Source organism: Brachycentrus maculatus, unplaced genomic scaffold, assembly GCF_059751285.1.
Source record: "Brachycentrus maculatus isolate JH-2025_06_01 unplaced genomic scaffold, ASM5975128v1 h1tg000188l, whole genome shotgun sequence".
Classification (NCBI taxonomy): Eukaryota; Metazoa; Arthropoda; class Insecta; order Trichoptera; family Brachycentridae; genus Brachycentrus; species Brachycentrus maculatus.
Window position 1 is genome coordinate 682,225 of NW_028280939.1, and position 23,680 is coordinate 705,904.

The following is a 23,680-nucleotide window of genomic DNA, read 5'->3' on the forward strand; positions in this document are numbered from 1 at the left end:
ATATTGGATAAATATTAGAGATTATCTACCAATTTATATATTTTTAATTTACATAAGTTATAAATATTTTCAATCTGCTGTAAAATACAAATAGTAAATAAATTAATAAAAAGGTTGGTAAGTCTTAGACAACTGTTCATGAAATAGTGTTAAATTTTTGTGTGTAAAATTTTCATTTTCATTTTAATATTCAAAAATGCCATCTCCAGGCTAAGCTAAGCTTCTTGAAAAAATAATGTTTTTAGAATTTTCCACATTATTCCACACATGCCAAAGTAGTTAAAGTTCAGGGCGTCAATTCTATATGGAAGATTTTAACTATGTGATATAGATAAGTTTTTTTTACCCAAATTAAGTTAGATAACTTTATATCAGGTTAAAAAAAAAAACATTAATTTCCATTTTGGCACCTTGGTTGAAGATAATGATCAGCGATCCATCTCAAAATGCCAGTCGTTTAAGGGTTCAGAGTAAAGTTAAGGTAGGTACAATAATACTTTTTTTTAAATGTTTTGTACTAACATTTTTTGATATGCCCTGCCTAGTGTATATAATATCACTGTCTAGCCTCCTACCAGCCTTACAATGTCGGTAACAACGAAACCTGGTTACAGGTAAAATAAAATAAAAGTGGAAAAAACTATATAGTTGTTGTTTTATTATATAACTACAATTTTATTTACATAGATAAAACATTTTGGATACTTACGGTCCACAATAGGGTATAACATAGTTCGATTTACCTGTTGGCCCAGAGTAAATTAAAAAATGGATACCTTGAACTCCAGCTTTCTTTAATATTTATTTGCATTGGGATTAAGTTATTATTAAAAGAAGAAATATAATTGATTATTATATATTTCATATTAACATAACTTACATGCGGGCGATAATATATGTGAAATATAATAATATATGCGATACAGGTAAAAGCCTTATATGCTAATTTTATATATAACAATAATATAGTGTGTGTCGAAATACTTTATTTACAAATATATACATATAGCTTAGAGAAATGAATGTAATATTATTTTAAAGATGAAAAAAAAACAATCCAGAGAAAGAAATTACAAAACAAATTTCAATACACACAAAATGGCGCATGAGATACAACAACAGATAATGCATAGTTACATACAATTAAGGGAATAAATTTGCCCTGCAGTGCCTCCTTATTAAAGAATACAGAAGCCATGCCATCGGTAGGTAAATCTTTTTACTATAACTACGGAATGTCATCAATTGCCTGCTGATTTTTGGTTTACAGTTTTCAGTAATGTAGGACCTTGATTATCCGGACTAATTGGGGATGATGGTGTTCTGTATAAGGAAAAATCAAATAAAAAAATCATAATCCACAAGGAAAGACAAGTACATTTGATATAAATCATTTTTACTAGTCTAGATTGAAAGATAGCTTCAATATTAAATATTTTTTTATTAAATACTCAATTATTAATTTCTGCTTCAAGCCAGCAGTTCTTTTTGAAGCTGCCAAATCACGAATAGTGAGAATTTTGGGCATGTCTCATATTTTCCAGGACGACATTGAGAACAATGTATAAAGCAACAGCCAAAATGTAATGTATTACAACGTAACAACAGTATATGCAATTTGTTTCGTGTAAATCAGCAAATTCATATTTTTTTATTTTTTATATTGATCTACTCGGATAATAGAGGTCGAGGTTCTACAGCACCATAAAAATGTACTGTTATGTAAGAGAAAATTAAAAATCATAAATAACATATGTATTATTAAATCATACATAGCCCATGGTTGACAAGGGGCAGCTTATATGCTGAGTGAAAATAAAAAAGCAAAAAGGTGTTTACAAAAAGTTAATCAAAATAATTCAAAACAATTTTGAAAAAACATTACTTTTAAATAGCGCCAGCCTTAGCAAAATTGTTTAATTAATTTCCTCTCCGTAATTTAAATCAAAGTGCTACATTGAAAATATGTTAAACCAAAATAACTCAGCAGCTTAAAGTAAAAAGTTGATAATCCTTAATCAACATATATAAATACAGTAGACCCTTAATAAATGACTGCCCTACTAAACGAGTGCAACGTTCACATCAAGTATCATTACAACTAATAGAACAATTGGCTATACTTTACAACCGCACTAAGTGCGTAGTACGTTCAGTTATCCTTTGCTGTTTTGTGAATAGTCTATTACATGTACACGCAGATGATTTTTGCAATTGATTTAAATAACGAAAGTATAAGTAAAGAATATTTCAACTTGTCTACGGTGGTTTATTTGCCAACACGCGAAGGAATATAAATATAAAATAAGACACATTTTCCATATTTCACCCTCAAGACTTTGATAATATTTATATTATGGTGTGAAAAAAATTATTTCAACTGAACCTGGTCAAAACAAATTATAACAAATCAGATATTTACTCTGTGGTGTGAAATCAAATGGTGAAATCAGATATTTACCTTTCATCATTTTATTATTATTTATAAGTAACCCAACGAATATGGAATTTTAATTGAGCTTATACATATATTACAATAACATAAATATTTTCAATAATTAAAATGCAATCAAGCGATGATTTGGAATGCGCCAGGTACTTTTATAATTGGACGAGCTGCACAGATAAAATATAATTTTAATTTAGAGACATGGAAATATATGTCCAGAAGTAAAGTAAAATTGAATATACTTTTCTATATAAATAAAGCATTTACAATCACATCCCATTTACAATGGTCTCAAAAGTAACCTCAGCATTTTTAGTATTTTTCAACCAACTCTGTTTTAAATAAATCTTAAAATATTTATTTAACCACAAAAAACATAATAAAGAAGGCGCTATAAGATTTTTATTGAACGTAATTACATAACAAAATGTTAATATTGTAAAAAGAAAGATAGCAGATTATTTAAGTATATTTTATTAGTTATTATTTTAAAATAGTGAAATAAATTATAACATCGCTCACTCCTTTCAACGTCATATATCAAAAATCGTAAATTTTCAGTTGTGAATGTTTTCAGAATGCCCAGAAAATATACTATATCCCAGCAAAAACGGCGTATTTTAAAGTTGCTACTTTACTCGCTACAGGACAGAAAGTGATGTTTTTGCATTTTGAAAAAAAGGTATTGTTTAATAATTTTTTAAATATACTAAATATTTTTCAAGTGGAGAAAAAACAATTCAGGTTTTACTTAAAAAGATCTGTTGCACAGTAAAAAGTTCTTTTTAAAACATGTCATTACAATTTTAAACTTTAAAAACGATCTCCTGAAAAATCAAGTTTTTTGTTATATGACGTTGTTGAATGGAGTGAGTGACATGTTATTAAAAAATTTCAGATAATTTTCTAACACAATAACTATTTATCTATGCGTGGTTTTTAGACACCTTTTTAGCTTACTAGCACAATAGTCAATGAAACCGATCAAGCTTTAACCAAAATAATGCGATTTGAGTGTACATATGGTGTAGCCAAATAGTTAAGAAGTGTGACTAAATTAAGATTAAAACAAAGTAATTTCTTAAATAAAGATAACATATATAAAAATATATTAATTACATAAACTAAATAAAATATTGATACATATTTTTGAGTGTTGTTTAATATTATTTTATAAAACTGTCACTCAAATGTTTCTGATTCACATGGTTTGTAATAATACTAACAAAATAGGAACTAAACAAAAAGACACCTTTTCAAATATTTTATGTCACTTTAAGACATTTTATCAAAAATTAAAAAAAAAATAACTGGACCTCTATTCCATCGAATTACATGGATAGACATATCTTATAGTTTATTAATCAATAAAATTTAAAATAAGTCATAATAACAAAAAATACATTTGAGTAAATTTTATGTAAGTGTGATAGAAATTAAGAGCCAATTAATGTATCCACTATTTAAAGTTGTCAATAGTTATTCGTCTAGGGACGAACTGAAAATATTTAATCTTCTGTAAAAGAATACACAGATGGATGCGATCAAACAAACAATTACAATATCTTTCAAATCGTCTAAACGTGAAGTCGGCTGGGTTAATTGTACAGTCTCAACTTGCGCAGGAGCGGGTGCCGGAACCGGAGCGGGATCCGGTGCTGGTGGACTCGGAGTCCTTTCGTCCTCACCTTTTAAAGCAATTTTACTTAACACTGTTTTCTCCTCATCTGTGAGGGGCTTGGCAGCGGTGTTAGAAAGCAATAGAGCAGTCACGCCGCACTGGGGGCAATCGAAAATCCTCGACTTCTTAGCGAGAGTGCGCCGTTCAGCGGGAGTGTAGTCGAGAGATCCTATCGTTCTTTCCGAAGGGGTAGGCATGAATGCGATCAACGCCAGGAGAGCCGTCCTGATTGACCAAGACGGTTGCCAAGTTTCAGGATGATGCCCGGATATTGACAAACAAATTTTCTTATTCACTTCAAACCTTCCGTTAGGTGTCAGCAATATGATGTGAGGTGGTTGCATAGGATATTCTTTTGGTAATATAATTCTACCGTGATATACGCCGTTTTCGAACTCGGTACTCTTCGGACCTTGAATGGTAAAATGCCATTCGAACAAATTATCTTCCAATGGTCGAGCACAATATTCTTCAGTGGCTTGAGCCAGTTCGATCGCCTCTCGCATCAAACGTTTTACACCAGGGCATCTAGTGTTGTATCTTTCCTTAAATTCTTCCATCCTGATAAACGTATAAAAACACGAAAAACTCGAAAATCCAATATGTGACTCAGTACCAAAGACAAGCTGTCAAATTGCTAGAAATTTTTCCATTAGTTTAGTTTTCTTATGCTCACATTACACGTCAGTTATTGGAATTCGATTTCAGAATTCGGAATTTGAATTCCAAAACCAGATATGATCATGGAATAACTAAATACATACATTGGAGGGTTGAAGATAGCAATTCTTAAACTTTTTAAATTAATAAAATCATAAATATGTCATTTTTACTACGTATTTAATTAAATTAGAATAAATATTTCATTAATTTATTTAGAATGCCATAAAAATAATATGTTTCGAGAAATAAATTCACAAAAAGGAAATTTTTCATTTTTACGGTTGATCAGAAACACGTCGCGGGTCGCATGCGGACCGTGCTTTGGACAGCCCTACTCTAAACAAAAAAATACGAAATCCACACAAAATACAAATAGGTTTTTTTCCCGAATGGAAAACATTCGAAATTTTGATTTTGTTTGTTGAAGATATAATAACCATTTTCGGTAAATGTTTGGAATGTCTCGTCTTATTTACAGAAAATGACTTTTATTGGATACATTTTTTTCTGATATTTTATCATTTTACATAGATATTAAATTAGAATTGTTAATTTATTCACTTGTTAAATTTTCGTTCATGTTACAACAAACTGATGGCCAATATAATTCGAAAAGAATGACGTCTACAATTAGAGAAAATTTTTACGATTGGAAGCAATCTTTAGCTGAATTACACGAAAATCATACAAAAAAAATTGCGACGCACACGTTTTTTTAATATTTTGTCCATGGTCGCTGTCAAATTGGTACATTGATAAATATTTTTTCAATCAGCTGAAAAATATTTACGCGGGACTTTCAAACGTCACGAAGGACGCTAGAAATGTGTTTCTTCATTGTTGATTTAGTTGATTCTGCCAATAATCCCTCAGCAGTAATGATTCCTAAAATAGACCTTATAAATACCCAGGGATCTTCGAGATCAATGGCAAATTAAAATAGTGTTTTAAGAGTACGTAGACAACGGATATAATATAATAAAATAATTGTGACTCATTTTCATTATTATGAATGTTGAAAATCAATGGCAATAAATAATTTGGTAGCCATTTTTGCAAGCTAAATCAAAATATAACTAAAGATAGGCACATAAAATATGAATGAACCTACAGTATGATTGATTAAATTAAAATATATGATATCTGCGATTAAAATTCCAGTAGTGAAAAAAATATATTCAACAAAATTGTTTGGTGTTTCTATCCACCCCGATGGCCAGTAAATAATAAAACAAATTAATTTTCACTTCATTTTACCACCCTTAATATTTATTTTCGTAATAAGCAGAAGTAATAGCAACTTTTTAAAATATTTGAGACCTGTAGACAAAAAATAAAATAAAGTTTTTCTATTCACCCCCATTCAATGACATTGTTATTACTACATTCCCCACTTACCTTCCCCATGAATTCTTACGATCCCCCACTGCCTTGATATTATGTTAAGGTTCTTAACCTTTTTTGGTCTTGCCAGAATATAGAGTAAAAATATTTTACCCGCTTCCCAACCATCCATTATATCTCTTAGGGCCTCTTAAAGACATCTCCAGCGCCCACCCAGGAATAGTACCGCGCTCATTATGGCGTAGAAAAAAAACTAAAACACTATTTATGTTTAAATATATACATATATTAAAATAAAATATTTATCATAAAGCACATTCATCATTAAATGATAAAGATCTTTTTTCAAAATAAATATTCAAAATTTACAAGAAGGTTGAGTGAAAGATGCTGTGATTTTTTTTGTCAACTTTATTTATCTATAATGTATAACCATAAAAGTGTTATTATGCCATAAATGGCGTTTTCGTGGAATAATAAAAACATTTAATTACAATAATAAATTGTAAATACACAGCCACAAAAAAAATATATAAATTTAAATAAAAGGAAACGTTTATTAACAATAAAAAAGAGAGAAGAGTCCAAATGTGTATTACTTTCCAGAGAGACATTAGAGAGCTTTAAATGCAAAACAAGAAAAAAATATGATAACGACTTTTAACTACATAAAAAATACTTTTATGGTGTATGGAAACAAACAGATAAACTATTCATTTTACATTAATAGCTAACTTGCAAGTATAAAAAGACAATAAGTCATATTGTATATTTTATAGAAAAATACTCTTTTTTCATATAAAGAATTATAAAACTGTAGACCTGACAAAATTAAAATAACTATTTATTATCAGGTACAGATATCATTTTCACAGTCATATGAAAATAATTTTGTTAGCCAACTATTTAAGTTAAACTTTTGTTCCGGCAGTGAGTGGATACTGATTTCTCTTTAGCTTTCAGTACATTTTAGTTACCATATCACCATTACTGGCAAATAGTGATTCATGAGTAGAGAATGCAGAAGTAGTGCTACCAAAAATCTATTAAAATATTTGACCGTTTTAGCACCGAAGGGGGCGAACGCGCTTCTGGATGGATCAATAAAAAATGCCAGCACCGCAATCACACCCTATACATCATCTTATCTAAAGTTGCTGACAAAAAGGTATTATGTACTGTATTACACAAAAAAGGGCATTAATCAGGTGTTACATATTGTTTTTCTTCATCCAAATTTTTGTAGATTCTCTCTAACAACACCTTGGCTATATTCAGTCTAGGATTATTTACATCTGAAAGTAAACATAACTAATATTATTCACAATATTTTGAGTATGTATATCCGAATGTTCATACACAAATACTGGATTGAACTCCCAAGGGATTGTTAACACGATTCATCAAGGGAATCTGGGTCATGCATGTTTCTCGATTTCAGCTGTATTAGTTTACACAAATTTGTACAGATGATGCCAGAATGGTGAATGTTGCACAGCGAGCTATCAGCCAATGACAAGATAATAATAAATCCCTTTGAAGAAGTAAGTTAATTAGGTTTTCAATGGATTCAATCCCTTAAAGCTAATCACTCAATATGTAGTGCACAAATTTGGTTGCATATTTTTAGCTTCTAACACATTTGACATAAAATAAGGAAGGTGGAAAGAAATGTAAACTGAAAAAAGTAACAGATACCATTTTAATCGGGTAACCGAAAAGGCAATAGTCACTCATTACGCATATCTCTAGCTGCAAATGCCCAGTTTCCCATACTATCATCTTAAAAACATCTTTATTTCTGATGAAATACCTATAAGAATGATTTAAAATGGATGTTTCCGGATGAAACACATATTGAAGAGATATGTAATGTATATAATTTTTTACTTACTATCAAAATATACAAATTCACAAAGGTCTTTAAATTCAAAGTTGTTATCAATAATATATTTCAGTCTGTAGTAGAACAGAGAGAGAACTTCTTTCTTGTGGTAATCATAAAGTTCTGAAAATATAAAACAAATATTTTTTAAAATTATTCATAACAAATCAAAACCTGATGGTAGGAAAAAAATAATTACCATTTACATTTCCTTCAGATATCAAAATAACTCTTTCCAGATTTAATGGTACAGTAGAGTCCCGAAAATTCAGCCTCATATGAACCGAAGGGTGGCCGAGTTTGTGAAAATGCCAGGTTATCGAAATGTGGTTAAAAAATTATAAGTACGAGTGTTTCTTTAGAAAATACAGTACATACTGTACTTGTATTGTTTGCTTGAGAATACAACAGATAATAAATTATCCAAATACTCTTACACAAAGAAAAAGCCTTTATCACATGAATATGATAATTGATGAATACAGTACAAGTGTACAGTAATTTATAAGACAGACTTTAGAAAAATACTTTATGAAAGCAAAAAATCGGCAAGTTGGGAATGTGACATGAGACAACGGAATGCGGGACCTTGAACGGGTCCGAGCAAAGGGTTTATTCATCCTGCCAGGGTGTAGCCGAATTATCTTAATTGCCGGGTTATCGAGTGCCGAGTTTTCGGGATTCTAGAGTATTGATTATAAGGTTAGTAAGTAAATAATTAAACAAACCTAGTAAATATTATTTATTCCGGTTCAAATTGCATCTATAGTGAAAAAAACTTAGACAAAGTATTTCCCCTTTTTTCTAAATAATCTTTTGAAAAAAAAACCACTAAGTGCGATAAAATTAATTTATTTTAATGTTAAATGTCTGTATTATTCTTACCGCTGTGTGGTGAGTTTCGAGAACACATTTTGTTATATGTCTCAAGAGGGCTAGAACCTTCTGCGACAATGTATACTGGGAAGGACGCATCATTTCTTCTAATCTTATATACGGAATGTTTGTACTCTCGCCCTATGACACCGGATACATCCCTTGTGATGGTAAGTAAAGTCTAAAAAAAATAAGTGTAAATATAAATAAAAATATACTTCCCGATACATCTTTGTCTTAGCCACAACTTAATTAAAAATTATTATTTTTTTACAAACTTTCCAGAGAAATATAAAGATAGTACTTAAAGTAATAGTACTTATTACATTCTTCGCTAAATTCATTTTATTAAGTGCCATTTAATTTCATTTTTCCTGTGAGCATTTATGAAATATTTTTCGCCTTATATAATTTTGATATATGCATTTAGTATTTGCACTTTTTTCCCAGCAACTATTGAGTATGCATTTACATTTTAAACTACTACTGTTAATAGTTGCTCCTATATTCAATTACACTCTTGAATAAATTTATTGTTTATACTTTGGTCCGCCCCCGTAGTGTAATGGTCAGCACGCTCGGCTACCGTTCTGGAGGTCCCGGGTTCGATTCCCAAGGGGGGTAAAATAAATATAAGTGATTTTTTCACTGTCATATTTATTCAATATTACCCTGGACTGGTACCTGAAGCGGAGGGCTGATCACCTTTCCTTCATGTGTAAACCATCAAGATAACACTGCGTTTATATGACGCAGTGCCCTATGCACCATTGGGGTGCGGATAAGGGTCTTATTACACTTTTAATTTAGAATATTTTTTAGCTATTGCTTTAATACTATTTGTGCACTTAAGCACTATTAGATGTATGGATTTTGATAATTTATGAGAAGTAATTAAAAAAATTGTCTCTAAGTGACATAAGATGATCAGTTGTTCCTATTTCCAAGTCATAACAATATGGTGCTGGCAAGTGTACATTTTATGGAACTCTATATAAAGAAATTCCACCCTTTTTTTCATGGATAATTGTTTTATTTTCACAATTAGACAAAATAATGTTTGTGTTTACGTAATTACAAACCGTATTTATACAATGCGTTAAAATGATAAAATATGGTATTTTAATGAATATTTAAATAGTACTTGAATAAAATTTTTTTAGTAAAAAGCTTGACATGAAGAGAGTTCCAGGAACTGTAGTTCCTATTCCAAAGGCATTCAAGCCCTTTTAGTGAGGACTTCCCTGATTATTTTAAAAATTAAAAAAAGTTAATAATGTTTGATACTTACCTTTGCTGCTTCCAGAAATAAATCTTTATGCTTGGATAGATCTCCTAGACTTGGCGGGCAGCTGAATGAAGATGGAACTACAATGAATATTTTTTTTACTGGAAATTGGATATGTTCATTACTTTCATATATTTCCATCATTTCCTTCAAGCCGTAGTTATTATCTCCTCTGTCGGGAAGGGTTATATTGAGGTAACCATAGAAGAAGCTATAGGCTAAAGAATTGCCAATACTGAGCCCTGAGGTTTGAAGCCAAAATGACCTCAATAGGTAACCCTCATCCTGAAGCAAAATGATTATAAATGTTAGTAGACAAGTAAAGTTTAATGACAAAAATGTTAATTTGTCTTTCTTTTGATGATTGATACAAGCTGTGCTATAAAGTTTTTGCAAAAACCTAATACAGCGGTCACCAACATACAGCCTGGGGGCCGGATCTGGCCCGGCAAAGATTTTCATCCAGCCGGCCAAAAAATCACAATTACAATAATTTTATTAAATAGGAAGGCCTTTATTTTTACTTTATTCATTTTTTAATTAGCTGTAAATACAGATGAGATACTTCTAGATTACAATTAATATTATAAAAAAAGCACACATAATATTCTCATTTGAATGTCAGATTATTTTTAAACTGGCCCCAGGGTTTTAAAATAATCAATCAAGCCATTTTCATAAAAAGTTGGTGACCACAGACCTAGTATATATTGTAGGTACGTACATAATTTACTGTCTGCATCCAACGCACCACAATGGCAAATGTTAAAATAAAAACCACCCTTTCAAGGTCCGGGAACTTAAGAGTACAAAATATTGCACACACTAAAGCCAAAATTGGAATTACAGGGATCCCTCCAGGAAAACAAAATTCTTGGACCAGGTCAAGTAGACTCATTGTTTTAAGATTCAGGGAAAAATTTATCAATGAGAATTCCACTAATATAAGCAACAATATGACGCAACCTAAAAAAAATAGAGCATTAGGAAACCTTTTTCTTCCTCTTATAAGACTATTTGTTGGAAGAAAAAAAAAGGAGTGTGCTGACCATTACACTAGAAAGGTGGACTAATTTATTTATTTTTACCTTAGTTTCTTCGGGAGTGGTCTTTTCTGCAGGTAAAGTTTGCCCGAGTTATCTCCGGTATGGAAATTTTCACACATAATGTGGTCCTTGAGCAGTTAAGTCATACAGAATATAATTGGAGATGAAGAATACTATTAATAATAATAATAAAACCCTTATACGCACCCCAATGGTGCATAGGGCACTGCGTCATATAACGCAGTGTTATCTTGATCGTCTACACATGAAGGAAAGGTGATCAGCCCTTCGCTTTAGGTACCAGTCCAGGGTATTATTGAATAAATATTACAGTGAAAAAATCACTTATATTTATTTTACCCCCCCCTGGGAATCGAACCCGATACCTCCAGAACGGTAGCCGAGCGTGCTGACCATTACACTACGGAGGCGGACTTAGTATCCTTAATAGTTTAGTTTAGAATAATTTAGTATTTTTAAACCTTTCCGAGAGTACAATAATTGATGTCCGACATTCTATCAGGATCGGGTTCTTTTTACATGATTTTTTCCCACTAAATCTATGTATTATGAACATAGAAATTATGTAAAAATAATTTTAAAATATACAACTTGCCATCTCTAGGTTTGATTTTATGACAAAATTACATACAAATATCCACAGATGTCATTGCTATACAAGTTACATCATACTAACTGACAGACGGACTTCGACGTTCATTAACATCCACACTCCTTTGAGGAAAATTCGCACCGACGTTCATTTACGTCCATACTCCCGGAAAGGTTAAGATAGAGCTATTTGCAAGCGCCCGGTGTTGCATATATATGTACAAATAATATATCATAATGCAAAACAAAAAGTTTTGAAGATTGAGTGTTTTTGTTTCATTTTGTACCGACATTTATTTTATATTACCAGTGACCAGACTGATTACGTCGGTAAAGACGAAACCCGGTCACTGGTCAAGTAAAATAAAAATGGAAAAAAAACTGTTAAGTTGTTGTATAATATAATTATATATTCAATTTGTAGAAGTATATGAAAACAAACATACATACCGAGTGTGGAAAGGACATCAAGAATATTTCCGTTACCTGAAAAAATATGAGACTGGGGATTAGACTGAACTAACTAAAATGCCATATCGTTTCTTAATTCACTAAGGGGACTTGTGCATTACCCGAAATTTTACCATCCGGCAGTCCGGTTTTGAAAAATAAAAGCGACTATGACCGTTTAGCGTGATCGAATTTACACGCAACGTGTTCATGGACCGATCAAGAGCACCGTTCCGAAGAAAGATGGACAAAAGCACAAGCCAATCATCGTTTTATCAAGCTAACTGACGAGCCAGACGGTGAAATTCCGGGTAGTGGACAAGCACTCTATGGATGGGAAAGGTATTTTCTACCCGTTCGGTCGATTGATGCTTAAGGACAGGGAAGGTATTTTTACCTTCTGCGCCGGCCTCATTTCAAAGTCATAAAAGAAGGAATTATCGATTGTTTTTATATGAATATGATGTAACAATCTCTTTCTTAAGGTCTAAACTGGCCCGCAGGTGTAAAAAACACCCATCAGAAATGTGTTATTATTCTTCAAAATATAGATTGGGTACATAAAATACAGTGGTCTATAACAGCGGTGCCAAAACTATAAAATATTTGGGGGTTGTAAATTTAAAATTCTAATTATCTTTCAATAATTATTTAGAAATCTATTAATCTAGTTCCACAAAAATTTCACCCCAACAACGCTCATAATTACAAGAAATTCTATTGTCTATCCATGGGTCATGAGCGTATCCACCGTGTAAGTAGGGAGTTCATTCGTTTGTTCACGCATTCAGTGAGTGCAAAAAGTTTTTTTTTTATTAATGAGTACTCATGTTAATGCTAAAAGAAAGAGAAAAAAACACTCACAAACAGCACCCAAAGCAATGGCGGCAAAGGCAATAATAGCTTTAGATTGCGGGTACATTAAATTATTCCTCGTTGGTTCCGGAAACTGAGTAATTTTAGACATGATTGTAACTCGTCGATTATTCGCAATTTAATGAAATTCTAAAAACATTATGTCAGTAAATAAATTAGTTAGTCTTTGTACACAAATATGTATCTAGCAATAGTCGTAAGTGGATTATCAACTCAATCGACTGCCATCACAGTTTAATATATATCAGATAAAAATAGCATTCGTATGATAAGGAGTATTTGCCGCAAACTTATTACTAAGTCGTCGATTGCTGGCCAAATATCGAACATGATGCAATGCTTTTCCTTGTCGTATATTTCATCGTATCAACGAGATAAACAATATCACAGACTGACAAGATAATATGTATCAATGTTTTGAACAGTTCACACAACGCACAAATTATAAAATTATGACTCTCGATCTCTCGAGTTACAGACCAGAGATGTGAACGACAGACCACAGACTAACTAATTTATATAGACAGACTAATTAATGAATTATAAATTGGTTGTGGATACAATCGTTTTACATACTGCAAAGACTAATCGTATAACATGTACCGGGCGAAATTACGCGCCATTGGAGAAGATTCATAGATTATTTATATACAAGGCGACTGTCATTTTTTTCTTACATGTTGCCAACATAACACACACGTTGTATTGAAATGGGCAGCGTTCATTATTTCAAAATAATTGAAATAGAGCAATATATTTTTTTAGTTATGTGACAAGGTCACCGAACACGGTGATAAGAGTTTTTTTTAATACACAAATTACATAATTCACGTTAAATATTATATTTATAATATTAACTCAATAATTTTTAAACCAGTATTGGTGTTTACTTGAATAAGTTAAAATAACTTAGGTATAAAATTTGAGATGTGTATTTTGATATTTCTATAAAGTTCTCAACAAATTTAAGGTACTTAAAAAAAACTGTTGTTTACGATCACCGTAAAATATATTAGTTGGTTGTAACTGCCACTATCAAAGTTATTCTGCAGTTTCATTGGAAAAATTAGTGGACACCGAATGAGATTTTTTTGTAATTTAATATCTACATTATGTTACGATGACTTCCACCACTATTGCTTGATACAGAATATGCAAAGCAAAACATGATTCCAGTGAAAATGATTGCTGCAAACACAGAAACACCTCATCACCAGTGTTTTATTTATTATTGATCTTCATTTAGTCACCTGATGACCCGTTGAATTTTAACTGATCATACAGCCGTAACTTATGGTCTTAAGTAAGCAATGCCATATAATTTCACAATCATCTCCAGGACTAAATGAGGATAACCGGAGGGAACGTGTCAAAGTTTATTGGTAAGACATTGGGAACGAGGTATTAGGATGGTAAGTTTGGTGGTGCGTACTTAGATGTCTAGTGTTCAGCTCCGGCCAGCTTGACCTTGCCCAGGTGAGCATCCTCTTTGTCATGCGGCCAGAATGTTGGGTTGTTGATGGGGTTGAGTGCCACCTCGGGATGAGCATTGCGGAAGTCTTCCATCGTCATCTCATCATAGGGAATGAGGGCATCAATCACCGCAATCTGTTTCTGGAGATTGATAATCCTTTCGTTGGATTCAGCGATATACTTCGCGATACCGGCCTTTATTTCTGACTCTTGCGCGTCTACCAACTTCGTGAAGTTGTCTGAGGGAAACAAAATCTGAAGACCTTCATATTTTTTTTGGAAAGTGTCGACCATTCCAGCTACCGGGACTTGCTTTTTGTATACCGCCCAGTCTATCTTAGGAAGATCAGTGAGATTTGCCAGGACCCGTCTCAAATAGTTATCGGACTTCGTCTTGAAAGTTAAGAATTTTACTTTTAGGCCAGGTGGAACGCGCTCAGCGAGCGCGGTCCAATTAACAGAACTTTGCGCAATCCTTTTTGCCATTTTAAAATTATTGCTTCTTCCGAATTCTGAATCGACCCGAACTTATCGTAATTTCCGACAGACCAAATCGTAACCAAATCAACAACAAAAAAACGAAGGACTACACTATTATACACAAATAAAAATTAATACTACTTGGAGTTCATTAAGCGAGGATTTATCTCTCAAAATCCAAATTAATACATCATCAAGGGCTTTTTTTTCATGCGATATACCTTTTCGATAAATCTTTCAAGTGAAGCAATTCGCGATTCTACGCCTAGATGACCTAGATTATTATAACTCCATCTACGGTTATATACCAAAGACCCAATTAATATATTTTACGCCGTAACCTGACTTATTACGGTAATTCAAAGTATTCTCATTTCTTCCATTATAGAATTTTTTTAAATCGATTGACTATTGTCAACACAACAATTGTCAACACATCACATCAAACGATTGATATCACACATGAATATTCTATGTGCATTCAATACTGTTTTTAATTCATCTTTAGCCCTTGAAGCCCTTGAGGCGATAATCACTTAAAACATTATATAAGTTAACCTATTATTATTATGAACCTGTTACTACTAACGGTACTGGAACACTTTTCATTAGGAAGACGGAAACGCGCAAATGAAGACAATCTTTTATTTATTAAAAAATCACAAAGTTATAAGAACATAGGGTCACAAATATATCGAAAATTACTAAACACAAGGGGCGAGAAGAACAAAGTGACACCAATATAAAAACAGAGCGAGCGCGGCGCATACACGTTTTGAATATTATTTAATCTGAGCACACAAAATTTTGTCCGCCACCCCTCATATACGGTTTTAAAGGAGCTGCACGTGGTGGGGACAATATTATAAACAAAATATAAGTCGATGAACTGCGTCTCTTTGTTCTTCTCGCGTACATTTATTAATACTATTTTAATACATTAATTATTCTGGAAAATACACAGATTTTGGGCGAAACAGAACCAATACAATAAGGTGTATTTTGGAACCAATAAACCGTTTGATGGTTAAGTTATATTATTTTATTTTTTCCTATAAAGTAAGCTCAGATGGAATTAGTCACTTAACCTATTAAGTTGAGGCAATGTTTAAATTAATCTAACGGTGCTAGGTCTTACACTTAGCGACTGTTTTTACCTATAATTTTCACTCAGTAATTAAATGAAATTATTGTAACTTTAAACATAAGGGGTAAATACACTCACGAGTAAAGGCTATAAAATTTATAATGTTGAAGCCTAAATAGGGCTTTGATAAGCGGTGTTGCATAAGCCGTAGCTAGATTTCAGTCACTTGGACGTTAGGTAATAGTCTTACCCTTAGTCTTTGGTCTTACCTATTCAATGAAATTAAGCTTTGTAAACGTATGGCAATATTATTTACGCTATGATGAGAACCGAATTGTTTATGGTTTTCTGGTTTGTCTGATTCTGTTGTTCCGAGTGGTTGTGCTTAATTTTATTGTGGTGGATAGTGATGCGAGGGAGTGATTCGTTGTTAAATTAAAAAATGACGGTGGTGTGATAGTCGGTTATCGAAATAGAGAACATTTTTTTAAATGACGTCCACGAAGGCCTCCAAACACGAAGTCGAAATGGTGATTCGAAACCGTAAAACTGTCATAAAAGACGGAGTCATGACAATGTCTGGAGTAGGAGATCCGAGTGTTTTTCATGCCCTTGTGGTCATTTTCCTAGAGTTTTTCGCGTGGGGACTCTTAACCATGCCTATTATATCGGTACTTAACGCTACGTTCCCCGACCATACCTTTTTAATGAATGGACTGATAATGGGTATCAAGGGCATTCTGTCATTTCTCAGCGCTCCCTTGATCGGAGCCCTGTCGGATGTTTGGGGCCGTAAATTTTTTCTGTTGATCACGGTATTCTTCACTTGCGCACCGATACCTTTGATGACTATAAATACTTGGTGGTTCTTCGCGATGATCAGCATCAGCGGAGTGTTCGCCGTGACATTTTCCATAGTGTTCGCGTACGTCGCCGACGTGACCTCGGAAGCCGACCGCTCTCGAGCGTACGGACTCGTGTCGGCCACCTTCGCGGCCAGCATGGTGATCTCGCCCGCCCTCGGAGCGTACCTCATGGACGTGTATAACGAGACGCTCGTCGTGGCCATGGCCACCGCCATCGCCATCCTGGACGTGTTCTTCATCCTGGTGGCCGTGCCGGAGAGCCTGCCCGAGAAGGTGCGGCCGAGCTCGTGGGGCGCGCCCATCAGCTGGGAGCAGGCCGACCCGTTCGCGGCGCTGCGCAAGGTGGGCAAGGACCGGACCATCCTCATGCTGTGCGTCACCGTGTTCCTGTCCTACCTGCCCGAGGCCGGCCAGTACTCGTGCATCTTCGTGTACCTCAAGCTGGTCATGGGCTTCGACGTGGTGGAGGTGGCCGTGTTCATCGCCACCGTGGGCATCCTCAGCATCGCCGCGCAGGTCATCCTCGGCTTCCTCATGCGCACGCTGGGCGCCAAGCACACCATCATGATCGGCCTGCTGTTCGAGATGCTGCAGCTGATGTGGTACGGCTTCGGCAGCCAGACGTGGATGATGTGGGCGGCCGGCGTGCTGGCCTCCGTGTCCTCCATCACGTACCCGGCCATCAGCGCCTTCGTGTCGGTCAACAGCCACGTGGACCGGCAGGGCGTGGTTCAGGGCATGGTGACGGGCATGCGCGGCCTGTGCAACGGACTCGGGCCCGCCATGTTCGGCGTCATCTTCTACTTTTTCCACGTGGACCTCAACGAGGACCACCTGGGCAACAAGATCCACCGCAACTACACGGAGGGCGAGGCGCGCTACGTGCGCCTGGTGCCCGGGCCGCCCTTCGTGTTTGGCGCGCTGCTGGTCATCTGCGCTCTGCTCGTGGCCGCCTTCATCCCGGACGAGGGCCCGCGCCGGCCCAGCCTGGAGTTGCACTACGAGGTGGAGCGCGGTCGGCGCGTGGCCGGCCCGCTGTCCCCGCTCATGGCCGCCGACTCGGCCGCGCTGTAGGGCCCCCCCCCGCGCCCGGGTAAAGGATTCCTTCTATACACTTTCAGTTACCTTAATCCAGTATTATTGACATTTGTGTTAGGGTAAACAAACAGCGCCGGTGCCGGTGAAGTTACGAACTGTCGCTTGCTATTTGAGTTTCGCTACTCGTCGATACGACAACTCGCCTCTGTCGGAGGCATCGTACCAGACTATATCCTTCGAGTGTTTATGCTATGTATACATACTTGTTAAAGCTGTGAATATAAACTAATTTATTATATTTTACTTTTTAATGTGTCACTCTCATTACGCTTATAGTTTATGTTTATATCGATTAAAACCACAAAACATGTCCTCCAGTTAATAACCTGTTATTCAAAATAGACAAATAATAACATTCCATAATCTGACACGTTTAATTGCGTAAATCGTAACTTCAATGTTATGTTTCATATTCTCTATGTACAAAACACATTTTAACAAAAACTAATATTATTAACAGGGTATAAAGCGTACCCCACTATAGCCCATACTCTACTCAGTTTATTTTTTGATCTCTCGAATCTTGTGGAAATCATTTTAAAAGTATTGTTTATCTGCCTCATGCAGCCTTGGAATTTATGGTTGTTTTATAATGTGAATAATATAAGGCATAGCTAATATTTCACGTACAGGGGATGTGTCGAAATAACTTGATGTATCTTCTGTACTTGTTTCATCTGCACACAGAGTAGATAGTATAATTTAAATTACACGCTCATATTTATTTTATTGAATGAGTCATTTATTATTTGCTTTCTTTTGGTCTTATTTTTTTAGACGTAAATATTATTTTTGGGATCGATAGATACTACTAAATTTATTTTGATGCTAACTTACCCGATGAATATACATGTTTTTTATATTATTACTAAGTGATGTGATGCTCTTCATTAACTTTAAATGCATATAAGTACCATAGAACGGGGCTACTTGAACTTTCCTTGAGCCCAGTACAAAAAAAATATTTAGTTTGTGGTATCGATCGAAGTATCGTGACAATAAATGTCACCTGTCAGGGAAACGATGAATCATGTCGATACATTCATTATTGTAGACCAAATACAGATTTAAATCTTTTTTTGTTCTGGGCTTAAGTAACAAATCAAAGTTCAAGTAGCCCCATTCTATGGTACATGTTTGGTACAAATTTAATGTGCAACTTGAAACTCGAGTTATAGAGTTATTTCACAAAATTCAGACATCAATATCAAATTTTTAACTTTCAACTCGATGCTAAAAGTATAACTCGTAATTAATGCAATCTTCGAAATACTTGTTTTTAAGCACAAGTTGTTTGGAATATCAACGCAATATTTTATTTATTCTTCCTTTATTTTTAAATTTGCTTTTATTTTTATAATGTATAATTTTTACTGTTTTGCTTTACACATTTATTAATTCTATTATATTGCGGAGACCTATCAAGCCACCTGATATACAGTTGATATCACTCGTACAAGGAGTGACTTGGGAGTATTTGAATGAATTAATTTATGATTTTAAAAAGCTAGTTTAAAATAAAGATGGAAGTGGTGAATCAGAGTTAAACTTGTTCTTTAGAATTTTTCTCATGGGAAAATTTAAGTTATATTGTTGTGTCCACCATCAATCAAAGTAAAATTGTAAGAATATCCAGAGTTGTAAATTTTACTTTAATTCTCTCGTAATAAACCACTTAATGAGTTTTATTTTTATTATACATGACTAGTTTCGAAAACTTAGATGTTTTCATCTACTGGTGAAAATTAAAACTAACGAGCAAAAAATATGTAGGGGTATATATAGAGGTTGGTAGGGTAATAAATGAAGGGGAGGGGTGGGGGTTAAGGAACGGGATTTTTTGTAAAAGGAAACATAGATAATAATGGTGACATATTTTGAAACAGTATATTATTAATTAACGTTCTATCTGAATTTTAATTTTTATGTGTTTCTAAATTATTCACGAGTTGACCTTTATTTGTAACAGAGTAATGGTCCGCCTCCGTAGTGTAATGGTCAGCGCGCTCGGCTACCGTTCTGGAGATCCCGGGTTCGATTCCCAAGGGGGTAAAATAAATATAAGTGATTTTTTCACTGTCATATTTATTCAATATTACCCTGGACTGGTACCTGAAGCGGAGGGCTGATCACCTTTCCTTCATATGTAAACGATCAAGATAACACTGCGTTTATATGACGCAGTGCCCTATGCACCATTGGGGTGCGGATAAGGGTTTTATTATTAATAATGTAAGTGTATGTGAGTCAAATGAGTGGTTAGTTTCCATGTAAGTAATCTGTAAGTTTTCAAAACTAGTTGTGTATAATAAAAATAAATCTCATTAAGTGGTTTATTACAAGTGTTTAATTTTTTTTTTTAATTCTTAATAATTTTTACTAAACGTAAAGAAAGTTTTGGATGATAGTCAGAGTTTTAAATAGCCACAATCTACCATTAGCTGGTTGGTATTCCTAAGTTTTAGGCTGATAAGGAATTTAACATTCAAATGGTTAGATAACACAATGACTCACAAAGAAGCCATTTTTTACTAATTCAAACCACACACATTTTAACATTATACTTATTCAAAAGCTTCCTTTGTTTTGACTTGTAAGATTAGTATACAGTCTACCTAAAATACTACGATTGTCAATATTTCAAACCTTTTTTTAATATATAAAGTCTTCGTTTAATTGCATGAGTTGTAAAATTATCTATAGATGTGTATCATACTTCATACTGCATTCTTTGTTATTATCCTATGCATTTGGTGAATCATTATGAGAACATATTTTCAGTATGGTTTAAGAAGATAAAGAGATAATTAAGGTGATGCACCATCTCATAATCAAGTAATTCCAATAAAGCAGATAGATGAACGAAACTAGTAGATATTACATTTTCCTTATGTTTTTACCAAAAATAACACTCACCTTCCAAATATTTATTGCCCCAATGACCTTTGAAGCCCGCTCAATGACATCATTTTACATAATTATACATTCAAAACCTGTTGATGTTCATTATAGATTTTTTTTGTTAAGATCAGTAACAGATTTCATTCTAACCTGTGATAAAATATGTTCTGTGGTTAATCTGGTTATGTTACATTTTATTAATTTTTAAATATACAACTTTGTAAATTACCGCTGAACTCAATAACTAATTATTTTTTCTGATACCTTTAATAAACAATCATATTGTATTTCCTGCCAAACCACAATACAATAAATTATCGGGTCAGACATGAATGGGCACTGTGGAGTAGTTGGATGGACGGTCGACTGTGACACAAGATGTCAGGGGCTCTATTCTTGACAATCGCAAGTAAAATGATAGATTTATTTTAAGTATATTTTTTTCAAATGAATAACCCGCAAAGCCTCTTCTTTTAAGAGGCTTGTCTGCAGGTAGGATAGTAAGGTAAATGTGAAAAATACATCGCAAACACCCAGACCAATTGAAAATATATCTTTCTTAAATTTATTATGTACTTGGCGGGAATCGAACCCGCGACGCCAGTTTTGCAGTTATTAGTTTTGCGTCTACCTAACTACGCCACGGCGCCTGTCTGTTGGTCTGGGTGTTGTGATGATTTTTTTTAAATACTTCTCTCCGCGCACTCTGCCACCTTCGGACAGCCCTCTTAAATAGAAGCGTTATGGGTTTTTTTAAACAAAAAAAATACAATGAGAATTTCAACCATAAGTAAAACAGTTTTAAAAATCCATTTTGATAAATAAGTAAATAAATTTAAAATCAAAATATTATTCAAAATAAAGTTTATGAAATTTGATTCTGTAAGCATTTTATTACTAACAGGATCAGTTTAGTTTACCATATTTAACTATACAAAAAAATATATACACGTTGTTTAATGGCATGGAGATATAAAATAAATAATTATATCTACGTCAAATAATTAAAATGGCAGAAAAATAAAGTTTTTCATTAAATCAATCATTTCAGTATTACATACGTAAACCATTTGAGTGGTTGTGCAAATATGTTTAGGTGATAACATTGCTTGTGTACTGTAACAAGTGTTTATATTGGCTTATCTTTTCTGCAGGTGTTGAGGCGTCTATATTACGATGAATATTACCAGAAAAAAAATATTAGAAACGCAATTCCCTCAATGCTTCATTATTGCGCTTCATCAAGTATTTTAATTGGCATTAAATTATTTTTAAAACGCATTTTGTAAATAACATAAAATTCATTAGTAAAAGAATTTCAGCTACAGCTAAAAATAAATATAAAAACTGCTATCGCTGTGTTACTATGGAGAGTATACAGTATTATATTCTAAGAAAAAGAGAGAATGACAATTTTTTTTTTGTTTTGTAATTTCAATATAATTCCTAAAATTATTTATCTAACAATTTCTTTTCAGATATGTTATTGAGTTATGATACTATTTTATAAATTATTTAGCCAATTATAGCAATAAACATTTTCATAAATGATACACGCAAACAAACAGGGTTGCCAGACTACGTGTTCATTACTGAGAAATTATTTTTATCAGTTTGTTATCAAACTATGATAAAATGATTTTCTAAACCAATAAAAAGATAATCACAGACCAGTTATATCGCATACAAATTTTATGTCTTATGAAAACTCACTCTCAACTAAACTGAGATCTTTACATTTATTAACGGCAGTAGATTTACATGTACTTTAAATTTATTAGGGTTATATATTTAAAAAAATCAATTATGCAGTTGTGGTCTTGTGGTGAATGTCACATAGTGAAGAGATTCTAAGTCCGAGCCCATTCTACCAATGAATGAACCAAGTTGATTCCCATTTGTGTATAAAAGCATTCTATGCTACTAAATTGGTTTTATCTTCTTTTTCCTTCTCTCGTCCAAACCTAATGATGTACAAGGTACTATGAGGGTAAATAAAACATAAAATAAGCGAAAAACACTTTACACAATTGATGGATTACTTTTTGCATTGGTCTATTTTTCACACTTAAAGCTCCCCTTGTATTAGTCACTGCAAATTATTATAACGCTCGTTCCTGCATAAATTGATCCCACTCATGACACAGTACATTAACAATGTAGTTCAGCGCAACATGCGGCTTGCTAAACGTGAAATCTTCATTAATTTCTATCAAAATTTTGTCTTTTTTACTAGCAATGTACTGCAAAAAAAAACCACAACAGATTATGAATTCATATATGGTGTGCTGACTTCATTGATTGTGATAAGGAGTAAGGAGTAGTATTTCAAGTGATTGGATGATATACATATATCGCTCACTCCTTTCAAGAACGTCATAAATCAAAAATCCTCAATTTTCAGTTGTGCATGTTTTCGGAATGCCCAGAAAATGTACTATATCCCAGCAAAAGAGGCATATTTTTAACTTAATATTTACCCACTTCAGGGCAGAAAATGTTGTTTTTGCATATTGAAGAAAAGGTATTGTTTAATTATTTTTTTAAATATACTAAATGTTTTTCAAATGGAGAAAAAACCTTCAGGTTTTACCTAAAAAGATCT

At 33.5% G+C, this 23,680-nt stretch overlaps 3 protein-coding genes and 1 pseudogene across 7 annotated transcripts; 1 reads left to right on the plus strand and 3 right to left on the minus strand.

Moving 5' to 3' along the window:
• Window positions 1-840: 840 nt before the first annotated feature.
• LOC148307825 (ubiquitin-conjugating enzyme E2 J1-like) lies at window positions 841-4,765 on the minus strand. The gene has a single exon (XM_088262730.1). The coding sequence runs from the start codon at window positions 4,688-4,690 to the stop codon at window positions 3,929-3,931; it is 762 nt and encodes a 253-aa protein (XP_088118856.1). The 5' UTR covers window positions 4,691-4,765; the 3' UTR covers window positions 841-3,928.
• A 1,269-nt stretch (window positions 4,766-6,034) lies between these two features.
• Window positions 6,035-13,801, minus strand: LOC148307826 (stimulator of interferon genes protein homolog). Of its 5 annotated transcripts, none has more exons than XM_088262726.1 (8): window positions 13,747-13,801; window positions 13,159-13,299; window positions 12,295-12,330; window positions 10,911-11,152; window positions 10,190-10,471; window positions 8,908-9,079; window positions 8,032-8,145; window positions 6,035-7,432 (listed from the first exon to the last, which is right to left on the minus strand). In XM_088262726.1, the coding sequence occupies exons 2-8, from the start codon at window positions 13,259-13,261 to the stop codon at window positions 7,338-7,340; spliced, it is 1,044 nt and encodes a 347-aa protein (XP_088118852.1). In that variant the 5' UTR covers window positions 13,262-13,299; window positions 13,747-13,801; the 3' UTR covers window positions 6,035-7,337. The 5 variants fall into 5 exon arrangements, with proteins under 5 accessions (XP_088118852.1, XP_088118851.1, XP_088118855.1 ...); XM_088262725.1 differs by having other exon boundaries at window positions 13,651-13,801; XM_088262727.1 differs by having other exon boundaries at window positions 6,455-7,432; window positions 12,291-12,330; window positions 13,651-13,801.
• A 796-nt stretch (window positions 13,802-14,597) lies between these two features.
• On the minus strand, window positions 14,598-15,470 carry LOC148307827 (ATP synthase subunit d, mitochondrial pseudogene; annotated as a pseudogene).
• Window positions 15,471-16,560: 1,090 nt separating this feature from the next.
• LOC148307828 (solute carrier family 71 member 1) lies at window positions 16,561-18,537 on the plus strand. Its single transcript, XM_088262724.1, has one exon. It carries the CDS (start codon window positions 16,702-16,704, stop codon window positions 18,148-18,150), a length of 1,449 nt encoding a protein of 482 aa, XP_088118850.1. The 5' UTR covers window positions 16,561-16,701; the 3' UTR covers window positions 18,151-18,537.
• The last annotated feature ends 5,143 nt before the right edge of the window (window positions 18,538-23,680 follow it).

Bases quoted from the DNA above. Each gene is read 5' to 3' on its own strand.
- LOC148307826 (XM_088262726.1), bottom strand. From the start codon at position 13,261: ATGTCTAAAATTACTCAGTTTCCGGAACCAACGAGGAATAATTTAATG. The intron at 10,472-10,910 runs GTACGTACCTAC...ATTTTGCTTCAG, and splicing joins GGATGCAGACAGTAAATTAT to GATGAGGGTTACCTATTGAG. The intron at 7,433-8,031 runs GTAAGTAAAAAA...GTTTACTTTCAG, and splicing joins TGAATTTGTATATTTTGATA to ATGTAAATAATCCTAGACTG.
- LOC148307825 (XM_088262730.1), bottom strand. From the start codon at position 4,690: ATGGAAGAATTTAAGGAAAGATACAACACTAGATGCCCTGGTGTAAAA.
- LOC148307828 (XM_088262724.1), top strand. From the start codon at position 16,702: ATGACGTCCACGAAGGCCTCCAAACACGAAGTCGAAATGGTGATTCGA.